This window comes from Heterodontus francisci, chromosome 6, assembly GCF_036365525.1.
Source record: "Heterodontus francisci isolate sHetFra1 chromosome 6, sHetFra1.hap1, whole genome shotgun sequence".
In the NCBI taxonomy this organism is placed as follows: Eukaryota; Metazoa; Chordata; class Chondrichthyes; order Heterodontiformes; family Heterodontidae; genus Heterodontus; species Heterodontus francisci.
Window position 1 is genome coordinate 116,785,444 of NC_090376.1, and position 22,133 is coordinate 116,807,576.

Genomic DNA, 22,133 nt, shown 5'->3' on the forward strand with positions numbered 1-22,133 from the left:
TTTACTTAACTGAAAACACAAAATTCAGATCATTAGGTCCATAAATTATTGGAAAAGCTTAATTTCCCATAGCATTTCCAGTTCTCAAAATAAAACAGAATCACAGAATTGTTACAGTGCAGAAGGAGGCTATTCGGCCTATCGTGTCTGCACTGGCTCTCTGAAAGAGCAATTCCCTAACTTCCAATTCCCCTGCCACCTCTCCATAACCCTGCACATTCTTCCTTCTCATAGAACGGTGTAATTCCCTTTTGAATGCTTCAATTGAACCTGCCTCCACCACGTTCTCAGGCAGCGCATTCCAGACCTTAACCACTTGCTGCGTGAAAAAGTTTTTCCTCGGAACAAACAGTATACTTTATTACACAATTGTTTTACAATTCCTTAGCTCAGTTATCCTTCACCTAGTGCACAGAGAAGGACTGAAGAGTTGAAAGTGTTCAGAAGGTGCAAGCTTCCCTTTAACATGAGTCATTTGTTAAGAGATTTTGTGTTTTGGATTTATTTTTGGGGTGTCTGTTCTTGGCAATAAAAATGCATCACAGCCAAGTTGGAAGAAACCTGAAGATTTTTTGGGGCACTTTCTACAGTTTATCATATTGGTTGCGTGGGAAGATCGAATTGCTGCCACAGCAAGTGGATATAGAATCAGAACTTAAGAGCACATTTGGCCCTTCACCCTATGCTGGTTGCTAACTGTTCAGCTGGAGCTGTCCATTCAATTCCATTTCCCAAGCCTTTCTCTGTATTCTTTTAAATACTTATTTAATTTCCCTCTAAATTATGTCTGCCTCAACAGCCTCTTGTGATAAAACATTCCCTGTTCCAATAACGCTGTGTGAAAACATTTCTTTTAATTCCCCCTTTCATACGAACATTCAAATTAGGAGCGGGAGGAGGCAATGCGGCCCGTCAAGCCTGCTCTGCCATTCAACACAATCATGGCTGATCTGATTGTAACCTCAACTCCACATTCCCACCTACCCCCAATAACTTTGCTTGTCAAAAATTTATCTACCTCTGCCTTAAAAATATTCAAACACTCTGCTTCCACTGCCTTTTGAGGAAGAGAGTTCCAAAGACTTATGACCCTTTGAGAGAAAAAATTTCTCCTCATCTCTGTCTTAAATGGATGACCCCTTATTTTTAAACAGTGACCTCTAGTTCGAGATTCTCCCACAAGAGGAAACATCCTTTCCACACCCACCCTGTCAAGACCCCTCAGAATCTTATATGCTTCAATTAAGTTGCCTCTTACTCTTCTAAACTCCATCTTCAGCCAGAAGTGCCGAGTGGAAATGATCAATCTCAGCTTCTTCTTGAGGTCCCCAGCATCACAAGTGCCAGTCTTTGGCCAATCCAATTCACTCCATGTGACATCAAGAAATGGCTGAAGGCACTGGATACTGCAAAGGCTATGGGCCCTGACAACATTCCAGAAAAAGTACTGAAGACGTGCTCCAGAATTAGCCCCACCCCTAGCCAAACTGGACCAAGGCTGTAATGAAGTCAGGAGCTGAATGGCCCTGTCAAAACCCAAACCGAGCAGGTTATTGCTGAGCAAGTGCTGCTTGATAGTACTGTTGACAACCCCTTCCATCACTTTGTCGGGTTGGATTTGTCCTGCTTTTTGTGGACAGTACATACCTGGGCAATTTCCCACATTACCAGGTAGATGCCAGTGTTGGGACAGCTACAGGGTCCACTGAGCTGGGTTTGCTGTTATTTCCAGTGCCTAGGTTGATGCCGAGTGGTCCGTCTGGTTTCATTCCTTTTCTTAGACTTCGTAGCAGCTGGATACAGCTGAGTGACTTGCTAGGCCATTTCAGAGGGCAGTTAAGAGTCAACCACATTGCTGTGGGTCCGGAGTCACATGTAGGCCAAACCAGGTATGGACATTCGTGAACCAGATGGGCTTTTGCAACAATTGACAATGGTTTTATGGCCATCATTAGACTAGCTTTTTAATTCCAGATTTTATTAATTGAATTCAAATTCCACCTTCTGCCATGGTGGGATTCAAACCCATGTCCCCAGAGCATTAGTCTAGGCCTGTTACTAGTCCAGTGACATTACCACTATGCCACCACCTCCCCTTTATGGTACACTGTTCTTTTCCCAAAATGTACTACTTCACATTTCTGTGCACTGAACTGTCTCAGCACTCACCAGCACACTCTGCTAAACATGCAACTTTCCACACCTTGACATGCCCCAAAGTTTGGCATCACAAGCAAACAGAAACTTTGTATCCTTATTGCTTTGTCCAAATCATTTATGTAAATCGAAACAAAAAAAGCGATCTCAGCACTGATCCCTATGGCATATCAACATTGCAGCAACCCAAAAACATTCATTTACCCCAACCTTTTGCTTTCTGCCCTTTACTCATCTGTCTATCCACACGGCTATATTTCATTTAATTCCAGGTACTGCCTGTGTGGAGTTTGCAAGTTCTCCCTGTGTCTGCGTGGGTTTTCTCCGGGTGCTCCGGTTTCCTCCCACAAGCCAAAAGACTTGCAGGTTGATAGGTAAATTGGCCATTATAAATTGTCACTAGTGTAGGTAGGTGGTAGGGAAATGTAGGGACAGGTGGGGATGTTTGGTAGGAATATGGGATTTGTGTAGGATTAGTATAAATGGGTGGTTGATGTTCGGCACAGACTCGGTGGGCCGAAGGGCCTGTTTCAGTGCTGTATCTCTAATCTAAAAACCATATCCCTTAATTTTCATAACAAATCTCTTCTGTGGCATCGATCAAAGTCCTGAAAATCCATGTATAAAATACCTATTGCATTCCTGTGTCTACACACTTCGTGCTTACCTCAAAATTTGATTAAATTAGTCAAATACGACCTGCCTTTTACAAATATCTGAGGAGGCCCATGCATTTGTAAATGCACTAGTTTCATTCTACATTATAGACTTCAGATTCACCAACAACTGAGGTGAGACTAACTAACTGGCTTATAATTGCCTGACTGATCCCTGTCCCAGGCGTGTAACATTCACTCATTTTCAGTTCTTTGGCAGAGTTCTCTTTCCAAATAGCAAAATTAGGCTAAATGGGGCCATTATTTCCTCTCCACTCTCCTTTGTGATTCTGAGACAGAACTACCTTACCCTGGGGACTTTTCCATTTTGGTTCCTTTAAATTTTTTTAATAGTTTCTTTTCGAATATTCACCTCTGCCCCCTCCTACAGTCATTGTCACCTTTTCTGGTGGTGTTTTGCTGCAGCAAGGGGAAAGGTCTGAACTTTGCTTGTGCTGGGAAATATCAGAAGGCACAGATCAGACACCCATCCATGGAGAGCCGATCATAATTCTTTAAATTTCACGAGGAGACTTGAATGATTGAGCATTGACGATAAAGCTCAAGATGAGGGCCCTTCACCAAAAGAAACTTACACTGCAATATCTTTGTCAGTTATCAAGTCTACAGTTCGTTCAGTTCATATTCTCATTCCACCAGTAAGCTGCCTTTCAATTTTTGATGGACAGCTTCATTTGAAAATCAGTTCATCTGCAAGTTTGACACACTCTACACCTCCTTCGGGAATGCAATCCATCAGATTAAAGATAAATTCATCAATCCTGCGCTTCCGGTGGTGGAGCTGCACTGGAAGGGCTACAGCACTTTGAGCGTGTTTTCCCCCCAGCAGTATGGCTTGCTGAATTTACTTTATAATGTTCCATTACAAGAACACTGTAGCAACTGTAATGTGCACCGTGTGTTCACAGTCTTTAAGCTCACCTGTACAATGATGGGTTTCTTTTCAGTGCATCGATGCTGACATGTTGTTCCATTAGGCTGTACAACAGGATGGGAAGAGAGGTGAAGCTGATGTTGTACAATGTAAGGTATGCAGTGTCATACAATGGCTGCAAAGGAAGAAATTCCTCCATTATTTTGCATGCATGCTTCTAAAGTATTTTTATAAAAGCTAACATGGAATTTATGCCTGAGATGCCAATCTCAGTTTACGTCAATGCTGCTCTTGAATTGCAAGATGCAACCCAGCGGTCCCTGTTGGGAAGGACCCAAGCTATAACTCAGCAACTACCCTGACATCTTGCATTCATTCATAATTCTTTGGGTGAGGAAACGCAGTTTGTTTTACCTTGAAACACAAAGCCACTGAAGCACCTGTGCTCATTACTGACATTTTTCCTGATCAACAGTCTGTAACTGTGCTCCTGCCCTGTGTGATCAGCTACATTCACAGCAACGTTTTACTTCCCAAGCAACAGAATGACGTGATCATACAAAATGGATTTATGGAGCAGAAAACTAACCTGTTGAGAAAATCCACAAAAGAACTGGTACAAAAACTGAGGAAATATGAAGCAAACATTCTGGAAAACAACAGAATTATTTTGATTAATAATTAACAGCACAAAAAATGACATCAGATATATTTCAAACTTAGGAACCTCAGAACAGGAGTCGTAGAGTTATACAGGAACAGGCCCTAAGGACCATCGTGTCTGTGCCGGCCATCAAGCACCTAACTATTCTAATCCCATTTTCCAGCACTTGGCCCGTAACCTTGTATGCTATGGCATTTCAAGTGCTCATCTAAATACTTCTTAAATGTTGTGAAGGTTTCTGCCTCCACCACCTCTTCAGGTAGTTCCTTCCAGATTCCAACCACCCACTGAGCGAATTTTTTTTCCCTCAAATCCCATCTAAACCTCCTGCCCCTTACCTTAAATCTATGCCCCCTGGTTATTGACACCTCCGCTAAGGGGAAAAGTCTCTTCCTATCTACCCTATCAATGCCTCTCATAATTTTGTACACCTCAATCATGTCCCCCCTCAATCTTCCCTGCTCTAAGGAAAACAACCCTAGCCTTTTCAGTCTCTCTTCATAGCTGAAATGCTCCAGCCCAGGCAACATCCAGGTGATTCTCCTCTGCACCCTCTCCAGGGCAATCACATCCTTCCTATCGTGTGGTGCCCAGAACTGTACACAGTACTCCAGCTGTGGCCGAACTAGCGTTTTATACAGCTGCATCATAATATCCCTGCTCTTATATTCTATGCCTTAGCTAATAAAGGCAAGTATCCCATATGCCTTCCAAACCATCTTATTTACCTGTGCTGCTGCCTTCAGTGATCTGTGGACAAGTATACCAAGGTCCCTCTGACCCTCTGTACTTCCTAGGGTCCTACCATCCATTGTATATTCCCTTGCCTTGTTAGTCCTCCCAAAATGCATCACCTCACACTTCTCAGGATTAAATTTCATTTGCCACTGCTCCACCCAGCTGACCAGCCCATCTATATTGTCCAGTAGTCTAAGGCTTTCCTCCTCACTATTTACGACTCCACCAATTTTCATATCATCTGCGAACTTAATGATCATACCTCCTATATTTACGTCTAAATCATTAAAGTGCACTGCAAACAGCAAGGGTCCCAGCACCGATCCCTGCAGTACACCACTGGCCACAGGCTTCCACTCGTAAAAACAACCGTTGACCATCACCCTCTGCCTCCTGCCACCAAGCCAATTTTGGATCCAATTTGCCAAATTGCCCTGGATCCCACGGGCTCTTACCTTCTTAACCAATCTCCCATGCAGGACCTTATCAAAGGCCTTACTGAAGTCCATGGAGACTACATCAACTCCTTTACCCTCCTTTACACATCTAGGCACTGCCTCGAAAAATTCAATCAAGTTAGTTAGACATGATATCCCCCCGACAAAGCCATGCTGACTATCACTGATTAACCCCTGCCTCTCCAAGTGGAGATTAATCCCATCCCTCAGAATTTTTCCCAATAGTTTCCGTACCACTGATGTTAGACTCACCGGCCTGTCATTACCTGGTTTGTCCCTGCTACCCTTCTTGAATAAAGGTACCACATTCGCTGTCCTCCAATCCTCTAGTACCTCTCCTGTGGCCAGAGAGGATTTGAAAATTTGTGTCAGAACCCCTGCTATCTCCTCCCTTGCCTCAGAGTTAGTCATTTAGCCCCTCGAGCCTATTCCAACAATGAGCTCATGGCTGATCTGCGACCTAACTCCATATACCTGCCTTTGCCCCATTTCCCTCTAATACCTTTGGTTAACAGAAATCTATCAACTTCAGATTTAAAATTAACAATTTTTCTAGCATCAATTACTGTTTGCAGAAGAGAGTTCCAAACTTCTACCAGTGTGTAGAAGTGTTTCCTAATTTCACTCCTGAAAGGTTTGGCTCTAATTTTTAGACTCTGCCCCCGAGTCCTAGAATTCTCAACCAGTAGAAATAGTTTCTATTAGTCTATCTGTTCCCCTTAAAACTTTTATCAAATCAGCCCTAATCTTTTAAATTCTAGGGAATACAACCCTAGTTTGTGTAATCACGCCTTATAATTTAACCCTTGGAGACCAGGTATCATTCTAGTGAATTTACACTGCCTCCCTCCAAGATCAGTACATCCTTCCTTAGGTGTGGGGTCCAGTACTAAACACAGTGCTCCAGGTGTGGTCTAACCAGGGCTTTGTGTAGCTGAGGCATGACTTCTACTCTTGTATTTCACTCCTCTAGATATAAAGCCCAGCATTCCATTAGCCACGTTGATTATTTTCTCTATCTGTTCATATATCAATGATCTATGTGCCTGGGGCCCCAAGTCTCTTTGGACCTCCACTAAATGAGAAAAAGCTAGAAAGTATCCGAAAGAGAAACTGAGGTAGAATAATTGTCAGTTCATAGAGTATCAAATATAACCATCATAGTATATTTAAGATATTTTCCCCCAATTTCTGAAGATTAGAATGACCTTTCTTACATTTACCTGAGGCACAAGTCCACATTTCTGATAATTCTCAGCCATTCTAGTTATTTGAACAAGTCAGGATCTAATATTACTAGAACCCAAGGTACTTTCCTAGTGACTCAGTAACAGCACTTCTAACTTCTTCATCCTATTGAGCACATACCAATGCCTGTAAAAATGGTACAGCAATTATCATGGAGGATTTTAATCTACATGTAGATTGGTCGAACCAGCTCAGTCAGGGTAGACTTGAGGAGGAGTTCGTTGAGTGTATCCGTGATAGTTTTCTTGAACAGTATGTAATGGAACCGACGAGGGAGCAAGCTATCCTAGATCTAGTCCTGTGTAATGAGACAGGAATAATTAATGACCTCATAGTTAGGGATCCTCTTGGAAGGAGTGATCACAGTATGGTTGAATTTAGAATACAGATGGAGAGTGTGAAGATAAAATCCAATACCAGGGTCCTGCGCTTGAACAAGGGGGACTACAATAGAATGAGGGAGGACTTGGCTAAAGTAGATTGGAAACAAAGATTTTATGGTGGGACAGTTGACGAGCAGTGGAGGACTTTCAAAGCAATTTTTCAAAGTGCTCAGCAAAAGTATATTCCAGTGAAAAGGAAGGACTGGAAGAAAAGGGGTAATCTGCCATGGGTGTCTAAGGAAATAAGGGAGGCTATCAAATTGAAAGAGAAGGCATACAAAGTGGCCAAAAACAGCATGAAACTAGAAGATTGGGAAAACTTTAAAGGTCAACAGAAAGCCACAAAAAGAGCTATAAAGAAAAGTAAGATAGAACATGAGAAAAAACTAGCGCACAATATAAAGACAGATAGCAAAAGTTTCTATAAATATATAAAACAAAAAAGAGTGGCTAAAGTAAATGTTGGTCCTTTAGAGGCTGAGAAGAGGAATTTAGTTATGGGATATGATGAAATGGCCGAGGCATTGAACAGGTATTTTGTATCGGTCTTCACATTAATAACATGCCAGTAATTGACAAAGAGACAAACGTAGGTGAGGACCTGGAAACAATCATTATTACGGAAGAGGTAGTGTTGGGCAAGCTAATGGAGCTAAGGATTGATAAGTCTCCTGGCCCTGATGGAATGCATCCCAGGGTACTAAAAGAGATGGCGGGAGAAATAGCAGGTGCACTGGCGGTAATTTTCCAAAATTCGTTGGACTCTGGGGTAGTCCCAGCAGATTGGAAAACAGCAGATGTGACGCCACTGTTTAAAAAGGGAGGTAGACAAAAGGTGGGGAATTATAGACCGGTTAGCTTAACCTCTGTAGTGGGGAAGATGCTTGAGTCTATTATCAAGGAAGAAATAGCAGGGCATCTCGATAGAAATTGTCCCGTTGGGCAGACGCAGCATGGGTTCATGAAGGGCAGGTCATGCTTGACAAATCTTTTGGAATTCTATGATGACATTACGAGCAAGGTGGACAATGGGGACCCAGTGGATGTGGTGTACCTAGATTTCCAAAAGGCCTTCGACAAGGTGCCGCACAAGAGGCTGCTGCATAAGATAAGGATGCATGGCGTCAGGGGTAAAGTATTAGCATGGATAGAGGATTGGTTGACTAACAGGAAGCAGAGAGTGGGGATAAATGAGTGCTATTCTGGTTGGCAATCAGTCACTAGTGGTGTGCCTCAGGGATCGGTGTTGGGACCGCAATTATTTACAATTTATATAGATGATTTGGAGTTGGGGACCACGTGTAGGGTGTCAAAGTTTGCAGATGACACTAAGATGAGTGGCAGAGCAAAGTGTGCAGATGACTGTGAAACTTTGCAGAGGAACATAGATACATCGAGTGAGTGGGCAAAGGTCTGGCAGATGGAATACAATGTTAATAACTGTGAAGTCATTCATTTCGGTCGGAGTAACAGTAAGAAGGATTATTACTTGAATGGTAAAAAGTTACAGCATGCTGCTATGCAGAGGGACCTGGGTGTCCTTGTGCATGAATCGCAGAAGGTTGGTCTGCAGGTACAGCAAGTAATTAGGAAGGCAAATGGAATTTTGTCCTTCATTGCTAAAGGGATTGAGTTTAAAAGCAGAGAGGTTATGTTGCAGCTGTATAAGGTACTGGTGAGGCCGCATCTGGAGTACTGTGTGCAGTTTTGGTCTCCTTACTTGAGAAAGGATGTACTGGCACTGGAGAGGGTGCAGAGGAGGTTCACTAGGTTGATTCCAGAGTTGAGAGGGTTGGCTTATGAGGAGAGACTGAGTAGATTGGGATTACATTCATTGGAATTCAGAAGAATGAGGGGGATCTTATAGAAACATATAAAATTATGAAGGGAATAGATAAGATACAAGTAGAGAGGAAGTTTCCACTGGCAGGTGAAGCTAGGACAAGAGGGCATAGCCTCAAGATTAAAGGGAGCAGATTTAGGACTGAATTAAGAAGGAACTTCTTCACCCAGAGGGTTGTTAATCTATGGAATTCCTTGCCCAGTGAAGTAGTTGACACTTCTTCAGTAAACGTTTTTAAAGCTAAGGTAGATATCTTTTTGAACAATAAAGGAATTAAGGGATACGGTGAGAGCGTGGGTAAGTGGATCTGAGTCCACAAAAAGATCAGCCATGATCTTAGTGAACGGCGGAGCAGGCTCGAGGGGCCGGACGGCCTACTCCTGCTCCTCGTTCTTATGATTTTATAATGACAGAGCTCCAGAATAGTGCTCCATGGTCGAAGGTGTTATACAACACAAGTCCTCACCAGTGTTTGGTACAACACAGATCTAATGGTATTTGGGTCAGCAATTATAGATTTGTTTTAAACACAGACTGAAAAGCTGTTCGTTCAATTCATTTTCCTTAACAAAAATGTATAAATTGATGTACTCACCTTGTAGAAGAAATACTGAACAAGTTGGGCAATTCGAATGTAATAATAATGGCCATGGACAAGCAGCAACTTCTTAAGATGTTTAAACTTGGGAATACAATAATCACTGTTTCGTGCAGCTTGACGACCTTCCTTCCCCAAAATACCTGAAGAAACAAAACCTCAGGTGGATAAACACTCAAAGAATGAAAGCAGTCACAGCAATAAAAGGGGAATTTGAAAGATGTGCATTTTACCTTCCTCTGTTTCTATCACACTGTCCTTTGGCTCTATTTATGAGTATATAATTTGGGTAGGTAGGTATGCTGGGTTAGGGCTCGGGTCACAGAGCAGATCCTTTGCCCGTCCATAGGACACTGACCTTGCTGCAATTCTCAGGGCTCGGCTCATTTACATAATTTAGGCAGCCTCGGAGTGTAAAATGTGAAAAACACTCTGGTAGGAAGTGAGGAAAACTTGTTGCTACAGGATTCAAAAGCAACAACTCCTTAGAGGGAGGCCAGCAGATAAGTAATTTATGTTCCAACGTTGTTCAGCATGTTGTATTCCATTGACTGTATAGCTCAGTTGTGTGAAAGAAGATACTGAGAAGGTGCTGCATTTTCCAGGTGCCATTGACTTCATGGCAACTTCTTCAAAATGTGTCAGATGTCCCAATTCATTCTCCAGCACCATAACATCCAAAGCACAAAGTTCTGAATTACTCAGATGTTGACTAAAAGGCATTGTGGGGCTGGTCAGAACACAGAGGGAAAGATCACTGGATCACACATTGGAAGAAACCAGTGAAAGGTGGTGTGAGAGCTATGTGGGGGAGATGCCAATGGCACTGCATGACACTTCTCACACTTCCTGTGTGAAATTCCAGAAAGAGTGTTATGGAAAGATAATGCTCGAGACTATCTTTACTCAGTTTCACATTTATTGTACAGAATAAAAGGATTACAAACATGTAGTTCCTCACTCAAACCCTCTACCAGTCTCAGTGAGAGTCACCTTATAATTGCTCAAGTAAGGCATCAGTTAACACCGGCCAACTGCATTTAATTAAACAACAGATACACAATTAACAGATTCCCTTTATTCTTTTAAAATAAAACTTAGATTAATATGCTGAAAGAACTTTTCAAAATAAATTCCATATTATGTACAAAGTATTGACATGCTCAAAGAACATTTCAAAATATATTGCGTGTGAGGTACAAAGTATTACATTGTGAGACTCCCCTCCTCTAACCACAACCGCCCCCACCCCCCGAACAATTTCTTTGTACCAGCATTTCTTTTTGTGAAACAATCAGATAGCTGATGACTTGCATCTACCCATTTAAGTTTGGAGATTTCCTTTCTCTCCAGCATTTGTTTCAATCCAGCAAAGTCAATACATATCTTTTCTTACTCACACTTTTTGGAGAGTGTACACTGTCCCATATCCACTGCCTTCATAAGATCCAGTGTTTCCACAGCTAAAGTGCTTTTAATGACTTTTATTGTTCTGGCTTCCCAAGCTAAAGGACAACATTTTCCATTTTCACCCATCAGAAATATTATGAAGCCAGCTGCACTTGAATACTTATCAGGAAAATTAGCATGTGAAGCATCACTAAAAGTGACTAGTTTCATGTTCTTTGGGTCACCTAAGGATGGGAACTTCAGTACATATTTCCCCAAATTTAATTTTTTAATTTTTAATTGCTCTTAACCATTCTCAACTTTCGAGTGTTTCATCATTGTACTTAGTTCCAGCACATCAAAATTAGCATTGGGTCTAGTCTGAGTGCACAACCAATTTAATTGACCTATCAAGCTTCGCAATTGCTCAGTCTTTGCTTTAGATACATCATCTTTCTGCGATGACCTAACATAATTAACATGATGGGAGTAACACTCTCCAAATAGGATTGCTGATTTAAAATTATTCCAGACTTAGACTGCTTAATATCTAAACCAATATATTTAAAAGGCCCCACAAGCTTGACTCCCAATCTTAAATTCTGTCCTAATCTTATTTATGACATATTTCTCAAAATCCGTAGTACCACCCCTTAAAAAATCAACGTGCATCATTACGATGTCTGAAAGTTTCCCCTTATGATACCATTAAAACATTGCAGGATCTGCTTTTTGCTGAACACGACCAATTTTCAACTAAATAGATCTCACCGAGAAATACCACACCGTGGAAGCATCATTAAGGCCACAGACAGATTCATTCAGTTTCCATAGTTTTTCTTCTGCATCTGCTATCTCTTTAGGTAGTTTCAGAAACACCTCTCTCTGAAAAGTATCATGCTGCAGAAATGCGGCTTTTATATCAATGGATCTACACTCCCATGAATAAGCAGCCAAAAGAGCTAAAAAGATTTTCAAGATCACTTTTCCAGCTGTGGGAGAGTCCACTCCAACATCGGTATCACTCAGTCATTCTCAAAACCCCTCGCAACTAGCCTCTCTTTAGCTTTATAAGTCCCATCGGGAAGGGTTTTTTCAGTACAAATCCGTCTATGTGACAAGGCCAGCTGTTCCCTCTCTAGTATCTCTGAATGAACACCAAACTCTCTCCAACTTATGTTTTGCTTCTCTTATTAGTTTATCCTCAAGTTTATTGGCAGCCACTAAAACTTCATGGTCACGAGGACTTTTGCTTCTCATTCTATTCCAAGACTGCTCTCTAGCCTTCGTTTCAGTGTGGAATCTGTTCAATTTACGGCCTCTATTAGCATTGTGATGTCTTTTGGGACTACTGCCATAAGATCTCCCTCACACACTATCGGAGGCTCTTTCTCCATTACGGGATTGTTTCCTGACGCAAGAGTCACTTCCAGACCCATTATTAGAACTTGCGCTACGCTTTCATACTGTCCACTCTTTCATCCCATTCTGCCAGTACATGGACATTGCTTCTTGGCCATCATCTTGAACATTCAACCAATATTTAAATTGCCAGTAGATTTTCCTGCACATCCCACAATTGTTGCATCCCTCCATTTATTAGACCCCTCTGTAATAAATGCTACCCGAGTACCTACTCGGGGCAATTGTCCTTTGGATGCGATAGCTCTTTTTTGAGCATCATGATCGCTCACATTACTATCCAACGCTTGATCTACCGTATTCTGTTCCTCAGTACCTTCATCACAAAACACATTATCAGTTGAGGTACAAGGTGCTTTGTTTCCCTCAGTTGCTCGGATGCTGAGATTTTGTAATTGTAATGACCAGGTGAGGATGGGGTCTAGGGCTCCCCTCTCAGCCTATTCCTGGTTTGGCCATTACAGAGTTTAATTTTTAAAACACCGTGTTTTTAGCTTCCCCTCAGTGAATCCCTGTTCGCTGCCCTGTAATGGCAAAGAAATCAACCAGACAGGTTTTCTTAGATTTAAACAAGAAAGGTGTAAGTTTATTAACCTTAAAATTCTAATTCAGTTAAAACTACTAAAAATACATGACACAATCACACTAGCATGTATATGCGATAAACACACATGCAAATAGAGAGGGGGGGGGGGGGAAGAGAGAGAGAGAGAGAGGTGCTCTCTTCTTCAAGTTCAGTTGCAGCCTGTTCTTTTCTGTGTGGCACAATTCAAAAACTCCAAGTTGGCCAGCAGGTTAGTCATGTGACTAGCTCCTTATTTGATACAACTTCCCCAGCCAAGTTTTTTGGATTTCAAAGCTTACTGTATGCACTCGTTTGGGGGGTTGGGGGTGGAGTGCTGTCTCTTACAGAGACATGATGTGGATCATCACTGTTGCCCAGACCAATCTTGTTAATTGAATCAGTGAACAGTTCCATTGTCTCTCTTATTCAACTGTTTTACAATGCAAATGTGCAGCCATGTTTTCAGCCACTGTCCTTTAGAATGTAAATGTGCAGCCATGTTTTCAGCCACTATTGTGGTCTGTTTAAACAAGTCATTTCAAATCCAGTAACAGTCCAAAAATAAGGTTCCATATGACGAAATGAATATGTCCCATTTTTGGTAGGTGTGGTTTTCTTCACAGTAATTACTTCAATTAATCATGAGGAATGAACCTTAACAGTTTGATTTCCATGCTTGATAACTACTGTCTTGCATCATGACAGATTACCTTACCTCATAGTCAGACCCGCTAAAGGTGCTTTCATCCTCATTCCTCCTGTCTTTAACTCTTCCATTGTACTTATGCCTGTGTCCAATATTTGGACCATTTCGAAATCTAGTAAACATGGGGTTCTCCATTCTTTGTGTTACTGCAGAATGCCCTGTTTGTTCTACCAGGGCTGCAGGAAATGACTGTTTCCCCAGGAATTTCTTTAAGGCAGCAGACATTTGATCCAACAGGGAGTCTTTGTCCAAGAACCGAATCCCAGTCAGAACCACGAACCTGTCCATATGCGACACCGTAACACAATCTAGCAATTTAAATGTGAACACTGAACCTGAGATCTCCAAATTGAATTTCCTCAATCTTCTATACAGAATAACCATCTGTTTTCCAAAATCTACCAAAGTCTGACCATGCATTCAATAAGTCATCTTTCTTGTAAATTTTGTCCAAGAATTCTAACAGAAGATCCAACCCTTCACCAATATCCAACTGAAGAGCACCAGTTCACAAAACACTTGACTTCTGATTTTACTTTTGGTAAGAAGTGACCACGCTAAGGCCATACCTTGTTTGCTCTTTGGTAGGGGTGTAACCAGTGTTCACATATCCACTTCATCCTTTCACTGGTCATATGGTTCGGACTCAGAACATCAAAGGTAATCACACCTTGACAATTTACACTTGGTTTCTGCCATATAGGAACATAGGAGTAAGCCATTCAGCCCATCGAGCCTGTTCCGCCATTCAATACAATTATGGATGATCATCCACTTCAATGCCTTTTTTCCTCATATCCCCTTATGTCATTGGTATTTAGAAATCTGTCAATCTCTGCTTTAAACATACTCAGTGACTGAGCTTCCACAGCCCTCTGGGGTAGAGAATTCCAAAGATTCACAACCCTCTGAGTAAAGAAATTTCTCCTCACCGCTGCCCGAAGTGGATTCCCCCTTACTTTGAAATTATGTCCCCTGATTCTAGACTCCCCAACCAGGGGAAACATCTTAGCTGCATCTACCTTGTCTATCCCTTTAAATTGTAGGTTTCAATGAGATCACCTCATATTCTTCGAAACTCTAGAGAATACAGGCCCAGTTTCCCTAATCTCTCTTCATAGGACAGTCCAGAGAACAAGTCTGGTGAACCTTCGTGGCGCTCCCTCTATGGCAGTAATACCCTTCCTAAGATAAGGTGACCACAACTGCACACAGCACTCCAGGTGCAGTCTAACCAATGTTCTATAGAATTGAAAAAAGACTTCACTACTCCTGGACACAAATCCTCTTGCGATAAAGGCTAACATACCATTAGCCTTCTTAATTGCTTGCTGCATCTGCATGTTAGCTTTCAGTGACTCATTGACAAGGACACCCAAGTCCCTTTGTACATCTACACTTTCTAATCTTTTACCATTTAAGAAATACTCTGCACATCTGTTCCTCCTACCAAAGTGGATAACCTCACATTTTTCCACAATATATTCCATCTGCCATGATCTTGCCCACTCACTAAGTCTTTCCAAATCCCCTTGAAGCTGCTTTACATCTTTCTCACAACACACCTGGTTTTGGGTCATCCACGAACTTAGAAATACTACATTTGGTCCCCACATCGAAATCATTGACATATATTATGAACAGCTGGGGCCCAAGCACTGATCCCTGCGGTACCCCACTGTCACAGCCTGTCAATGCGAGAATGACCCGTTTATTCCTACTCTCTGATTTCTGCCTGTTAACCAATCCTTAATTCATGCCACTATATTGGCTCCTATCCCATGTGCTTTAATTTCGCTAACCAACCTCCTGTGGGGGATTTTATCAAAAGCCTTCTGAAAATCCAAGTATACCACGTCCACCGACTCCCCTTTATGAATTCTGTTAGTAACATCCTCAAAAAACTCCAACAGGTTCGTCTAACATGATTTCTCATTCATAAATCCATGTTGACTATGCCCAATCATTATTATCCAAGTGTCCATTTATCACATCCTTTAGAATAGATTCTAGCATTTTTCCAATTACTTAAATAAGGCTAAAAGGTCTGTAATTCCCTGTTTTCTCTCTCCCTCCCTTCTTAAATAGTGGGGTGACATTTGTGAGCTTCGAATCTGCAGAAACCGCGCTTAAAATCTATAGAATGTTGAAAGATGATCACCAATGCATCCACCATCTCCACAGCTACCTCTTTCAAAACTCTGGGATGCAGAATATCAGGTCCTGGGGACTTATCAACCATCATCCCCATTAATTTTTCCAATACTACCTTCTTACCAATACTAATTTCCTTCAATTCCTCATTCCCCTAATCGCTTGGATCTCTAATTCTGGGAGATTTCTTGTATCTTCCTTAGTGAAGACAGGCACAAGGTAATCATTTAGCTTCTCTGCCATTTCTCTATTCCCCATTATAAAATCTCCTGACTCTGCCTGTAATGGACCCACATTTGTCTTAGCCAAACGTTTCCTTTTTACGTACCTATAGAAGCTTTTACAGTCAGTTTTTATATTTTTTGCTAGCTTACATTCATATTCTATTCTCCCTTTCTTTATCAGTTTCTTGGTCCTCCTTTGCTGTATTCTAAAATCCTCCCAATCCTCAGGTTTACTACTATTTCTGGCAACTTTATAGGCCTTTTTGTTTAATCTTATACAATCCTTAACTTCCTTTGTTATCCACGGTTGACTGCCTTTGCTTTTGGGGTTTTTGTGCCTTGAAGGAATGTATAGTTGCCACAAACTATGTAATATTTCTTTAAAGACTATCCATTGCCTATGTACTGTCATACCTTTTAATGTATTTTCCCAATCCACCTTAGCCAATTTGCCCCTCATACCTTCATAACGTCCTTTGTTCAAATTTAACACCCTGGCTTCAGATTGAACTACCTCACTTTCAAACATAATGTAAAATTCTATCATATTATGGTCACTCATCCCTAAAGGTTCTTTTACAACAAGATTATTAATTAGCCCTTTCTCATTACATAACATTGAATAAAATAGCCTGTTCTCTAGTCGGTTCTTCAACATACTGCTCTAGAAAACCATCCCTAACACACTCCAGAAACTCGTCCTCCACAACATTAGTGCTCATTAGGTTTACCCAGTCTATATGCAGATTGAAATCACCCATGATTACTGTATTAGCCATGCTATATGCTACATGGGCGGCACAGTGGTTAGCACAGCAGCCTCACAGCTCCAGCTACCAGGGTTCGGTTCTCAGTACTGCCTGTGTGGAGTTTGCAAGTTCTCCCTGTGACCGTGTGGGTTTCCACCGTGTGCTCTGGTTTCCTCCCACCGCCAAAGACTTGCAGGTAGATAGGTAAATTGATCATTGTAAATTGCCCCTAGGTAGGTATTAGGGAATATGGGATTAATGTAGGAGGGGATGTGGTAGGGAATGTGGGATTAATGTAGGATTAGTATAAATGGGTGGTTGATGGTCGGCACAGACTCGATGGGCCGAAGGGCCTGTTTCAGTGCTGTATCTCTTTATGACTCTCTAATCTCCTGATTAATGCCCTGCCCCACACTACCATGACTGTTTGGTGGCCTATAAACAACTCCTACCAATGTTTGCTGCCTTTTGCTGTTTCTTAGCTCCACCCAAACAGATTCCACATTTTGTTCTTCTGATCTGAGATCTCCCTTAATAAGGGATGGGAATCAGTACATTAAGAAATTTAGAGATACAGCACTGAAACAGGCCCATTGGCCCACCGAGTCTGTGCCGACCATTAACCACCCATTTATACTAATCCTACACTAATCCCATATTCCTACCACATCCCCACCTGTCCCTATATTACCCTACCACCTACCTATACTAGGGGCAATTTATAATGGCCAATTTACCTATCAACCCGCAAGTTTTTTGGCTGTGGGAGGAAACCGGAGCACCCGGAGGAAACCCACGCAGACACAGGGAGAACTTGCAAACTCCACACAGGCAGTACCCAGAATTGAACCCGGGTCACTGGAGCTGTGAGGCTGCGGTACTAACCACTGCGCCGCCCACTGTGTATCAGTGCAACACCACCTCCTTTACCTCTTGCCTGTCCTTCCTAAATGTCGAATATCTTTGAATATTCAGTTCCCAGTCTTGGTCACCTTGTAGACATATTTCTCTTATGGCAATTAGATCATAGGCATTTGCCTCTATTTGGGCCTTTAAGTCATCTACCTGGTTGCGAATGCTGCGTGCATTCAGGTAGAGTGCCCTTAACCTTGCCTTCTCGACATTCTGCATTCTAAGCCGAGTTGATGTTTGCCTTTGTTTTACCTGCCTTCTAATGTCACTTGCTACTTTTCTACCTCCTGTTACCAGTTTTACTTCCTTCCAATTTGAGCTACCCCTCAGGTTCCCATTCCCCTGACAAGCTAGTTTAAACCCTCCCAAACAGCACTAGCAAATCTACCTGCGCTGATATTAGTTTTGGTCCGGTTAAGGTGTTCCCAGAATCGTTCCCAATGCCTCAGAAATCTGATGCCCTCCCTCCTACACCAATTCTCCAGCCACACGTTAAATCAATCAATCAATCCTCCGACTCCCACTTGCACGTGGCACTGGGAGTAAAGGCCTGCTATCCGACCCGAACCCGATGGGACCCGACGGCATGTGTTGGGTTCGGGTCGGGCTCGGCTTTTGGGCTCAGGTCAGGTCGGGCCGGACACAGACGTTGAGTGCTCTGCTGGTAAGTATTGAAGTTAAAATAAAAACTTACCTGAGCTGGGAGTCCGGGATGAAACTGAGTCCGCGCAGTGAGTGAGTGATGTCACTATGATGTCATCACGCATGCGCTGCAGCTTCCTGGAGGTTCCCATTCAGAAGGTAAGTAAAGGGATGGTCGGGCTCGGTCAGGTTCGGGCAAAATCGGAGGGACTCGGGCCGGGTCGGGCTCAGGTCCGCTGTGGTTCGGTCGGGCTCGGGTCAGGTTCTTTTTCCCGACCTACGTAGGCCTTTAACTGGGAGTAATCCTGAGATTACTGCTTTGGAGGTCTTGCTCTTTAAATTCCTTCCAAACTCCCTAAAATCTGCCTTCAGGACCTCATCCCTCTTCCTACCTATGTAACTGGTACCAATGTGGACCATGACCTCTTGCTGTTCACCCTCCCACAGAAGGATGTCCTGCAGCTTCTCTGTGACATCCTTGACCACAGTCAAATATAGAAGAGAAACTGTGTCAGTCTGGAAGGCAGAGCAAATATAGGCCTGTTAAGGTACAAGCAAATAATGCAAGGCCAGATTGCATCGATTTTAATGCAAGGAGTCTTACTAGATGAATTGAGGGCATTGATTAACACCTGGGAATATGAAATTATTGCTATCACAGAGACATGGTTGAGGGAAGGGCAGGACTGTCAGCTCAATACTACAGGGTATAGAATCTTCAGGCGTGACAGGGGAGGGTGTAAAAGAGGAGGTGGCATTGCACTGTTGATCAAGGAGTCAATTACTGCAGTAAGGAGGGATGATATCTTAGAAGGTTCCTCAAATGAGGCCATATGGGTAGAACTTAAAAACAAAAAGGGGGCAATCACTTGGCTGGGCGTGTACTGCAGGCTTCCAAACAGTCAGGGAGAGATAGAGGAGCAGATATGTAGGCAAATCTCAGAGAGGTGTAAAAATAATAGGGTATTAATGGTAGGGGATTTCAACTTCCCCAATATCAACTGGGACAGTCTTAGTGCAAAAGGCTTAAAAGGGGCAGAATTCTTAAAGTGCATACAGGAGAGCTTTTTGAGCCAACACGTAAAAAGTCCGACAAGAGAAGGGGCAGTACTGAACCTAATCCTAGGGAATGAAGCTGGACAAGTGGTAGACGTGTCAGTGGGGGAGCATTTCGGGGATAGTGACCATAACTCTAAGATTTAAGGCAGTTATGGGAAAGGACAAAGAGGGACCGGAAATAAAAGTACTGAATTGGGGGGGGGGGGGTAGGCCGATTTCAATATGATAAAACAGGATCTGGCCAAAGTGGACTGGGAGCAGCTACTTGTAGGAAAGTCTACATCAGACCAGTGGGAGTCATTCAAAAAGAAAATAGTGAGAGTTCAGGGCCAACATGTTCCCGTAAAGGTGAAGGGTAGGTCCAACAAGTCCAGGGAACCCTGGATGTCAAGGAATATAGAAGATTGGATATGGTAAAAAAGGAGGCTTATGGCAGATTCAGAGCACTGAAAACAGCAGAGGCCCTAGAGGAGTATAGAAAGTGTAGGGTGGTACTTAAAAAAGTAATTAGGAGAGCGAAGAGAGGACATGAAAAAACACTGGCGGGCAAGATAAAGGAAAATCCCAAGGCGTTTTATAAATATATTAAAGGCAAGAGGATAACCAGTGAAAGAGTAAGGCCCATTAGGGACCAAAGTGGCAAACTGTGTGTGGAGCCGGAGGACATGGGTGAGGTTTTAAATGATTATTTTTCCTCTGTGTTCACTATGGAGAAGGACGATGTAGGTGTAGAGATCAGGGAGGGGGATTGTGATATACTTGAACAAATTCGCATTGAAAGGGAGGAAGCATTAGCTGTTTTAGCGGGCTTAAAAATGGATAAATCCCCAGGCCCAGATGAGATGTATGCAGGTTGTTATGTGAGGCAAGGAAGAAGATAGCAGGGGCTCTGACACAAATTTTCAAATCCTCTCTGGCCACAGGAGAGGTACCAGAGGACTGGAGGACAGTGAATGTGGTACCATTATTCAAGAAAGGTAGAGGAAGAACCCGGGTAATTACAGGACGGTGAGTCTAACAACAGTGGTAGGGAAACTATTGGCAAAAATTCTGAGGGACAGGATTAATATCCACTTGGAGAGTCACGGATTAATCAGGGGTGGTCAGCATGGCTGTGTCAGGGGGAGATCGTGTGTAACTAACTTGATTGAATTTTTGGAGGTGACGAGATGTGTAGATGAGGGCAAAGCAGTTGATGTCACCTACATGGACTTCAGTAAGGTTTTTGATAAGGTCCCGCATGGGAGATTGGTTAAGAAGGTAACAGCCCGTGGAATCCACGGCAATTTGGCAAATTGGATCCAAAATTGGCTTAGTGGCAAGAGGCAGAGGGTGATGGTTGACGTTTGTTTTTGCGAGTGGAAGCCTGTGACCAGTGGTGTACTGCAGGGATCGGTGCTGGGATCCTTGCTGTTTGTAGTGTACATTAATGATTTAGACGTAAATATAGGAGGTATGATCAGTAAGTTCGCAGATGACACGAAATTTGGTGGAGTCGTAAATAGCCTTAGATTACAGGACAATATATATGGGCTGGTAAGATGGGCGGAGCAATGGCAAATGAAATTTAATCCTGAGAAGTGTGAGGTGATGCATTTTGGGAGGACCAACAAGGCAAGGGAATATACAATGGATGGTAGGACCCTAGGAAGTACAGAGGATCAGAGGGACCTTGGTGTACTTGTCCATAGATCACTGAAGGCAGCAGCACAGGTAGATAAGATGTTTAGGAAGGATATGGGATACTTGTCTTTATTAACTGAGGCATAGAATATAAGAGCAGGGAAGTTATGATGGAGCTGTATAAAATGCTAGTTCGGACACAGCTGGAGTACTGTGTGCAGTTCTGGGCACCACACTATCGGAAGGATGTGATTGCACTGGAGAGGTTGCAGAGGGGATTCACCAGGATGCTTCTAACCTGCGGTGTGACCACCTCCCTAAACATGCTATCCACATCGTCCTCCGCCTCGCGGATGCACAACAGTGACTCCAGCTACCGCAATATTCAAAATTAGCCAATGAGATATTAGTTTTCTTTGTGAATTTTTTTTTCCTAATTTCCAACCTGCAGCCTAAGGCAACCATCCTCTGCTACCATGGTAAACTACAGAAAACTTGTGGAAAGATAATGCTGGACCTATCTTGCGCAGTTTCACATTTATTGTAGAGGTGCTATGGTTCAAACCATAGTCCCAAAGGACTATAGGTATCTCTCCCCATTAGAGAGAGACAGTTAGTGATGTATAGCCCTAGGGTCACTACTCCACAAGCATGGGGCAAGGTGAGGAGGCACGCCTCCATAAACTACCACAGTTGGTATGGGGATTGAACCCGTGCTGTCGGCGTCTTTTTGCATCAAATGCTAGCCAGCTTGCCAACTGAACTAACCGACCCCCATTGTACAGAGTAATAGGATTACAAACATGTAACTCCTCACCCAAACCCTCCACCAGTCTCAGTAAGAGCCTTCTTATAAGTGCTCAATTGAGACCCCAGTTAACACCCTCCACCTGCGTATAATTAAACAACTGATACGCAATTAACATCCTGGACTGTAGACCAGTGCTAGACAAAGTTCAAAGACGTGATGAGAGCAGGCAAGATAAGAGAACAGCCACCTCCCCCTTTTCACTTTGGCACCAAGGGAACCCCTTTTGTTCCACTGCTC

At 42.8% G+C, this 22,133-nt stretch overlaps 1 protein-coding gene across 5 annotated transcripts in view; it reads right to left on the reverse strand.

Moving 5' to 3' along the window:
- The window catches only part of atp11a (ATPase phospholipid transporting 11A), a 249,630-nt gene that overhangs the window by 53,571 nt on the left and 173,926 nt on the right, over window positions 1–22,133 (reverse strand). For all 5 annotated transcript variants that reach the window (XM_068034156.1, XM_068034155.1, XM_068034157.1 and 2 more), the window contains exons 22-24: window positions 9,638–9,783; window positions 4,298–4,357; window positions 3,756–3,883 (exon numbers count right to left, since the gene is read on the reverse strand). In XM_068034156.1, the coding sequence (XP_067890257.1) occupies window positions 3,756–3,883; window positions 4,298–4,357; window positions 9,638–9,783 (334 nt within the window). The remainder of the gene's footprint in view (window positions 1–3,755; window positions 3,884–4,297; window positions 4,358–9,637; window positions 9,784–22,133) is intronic.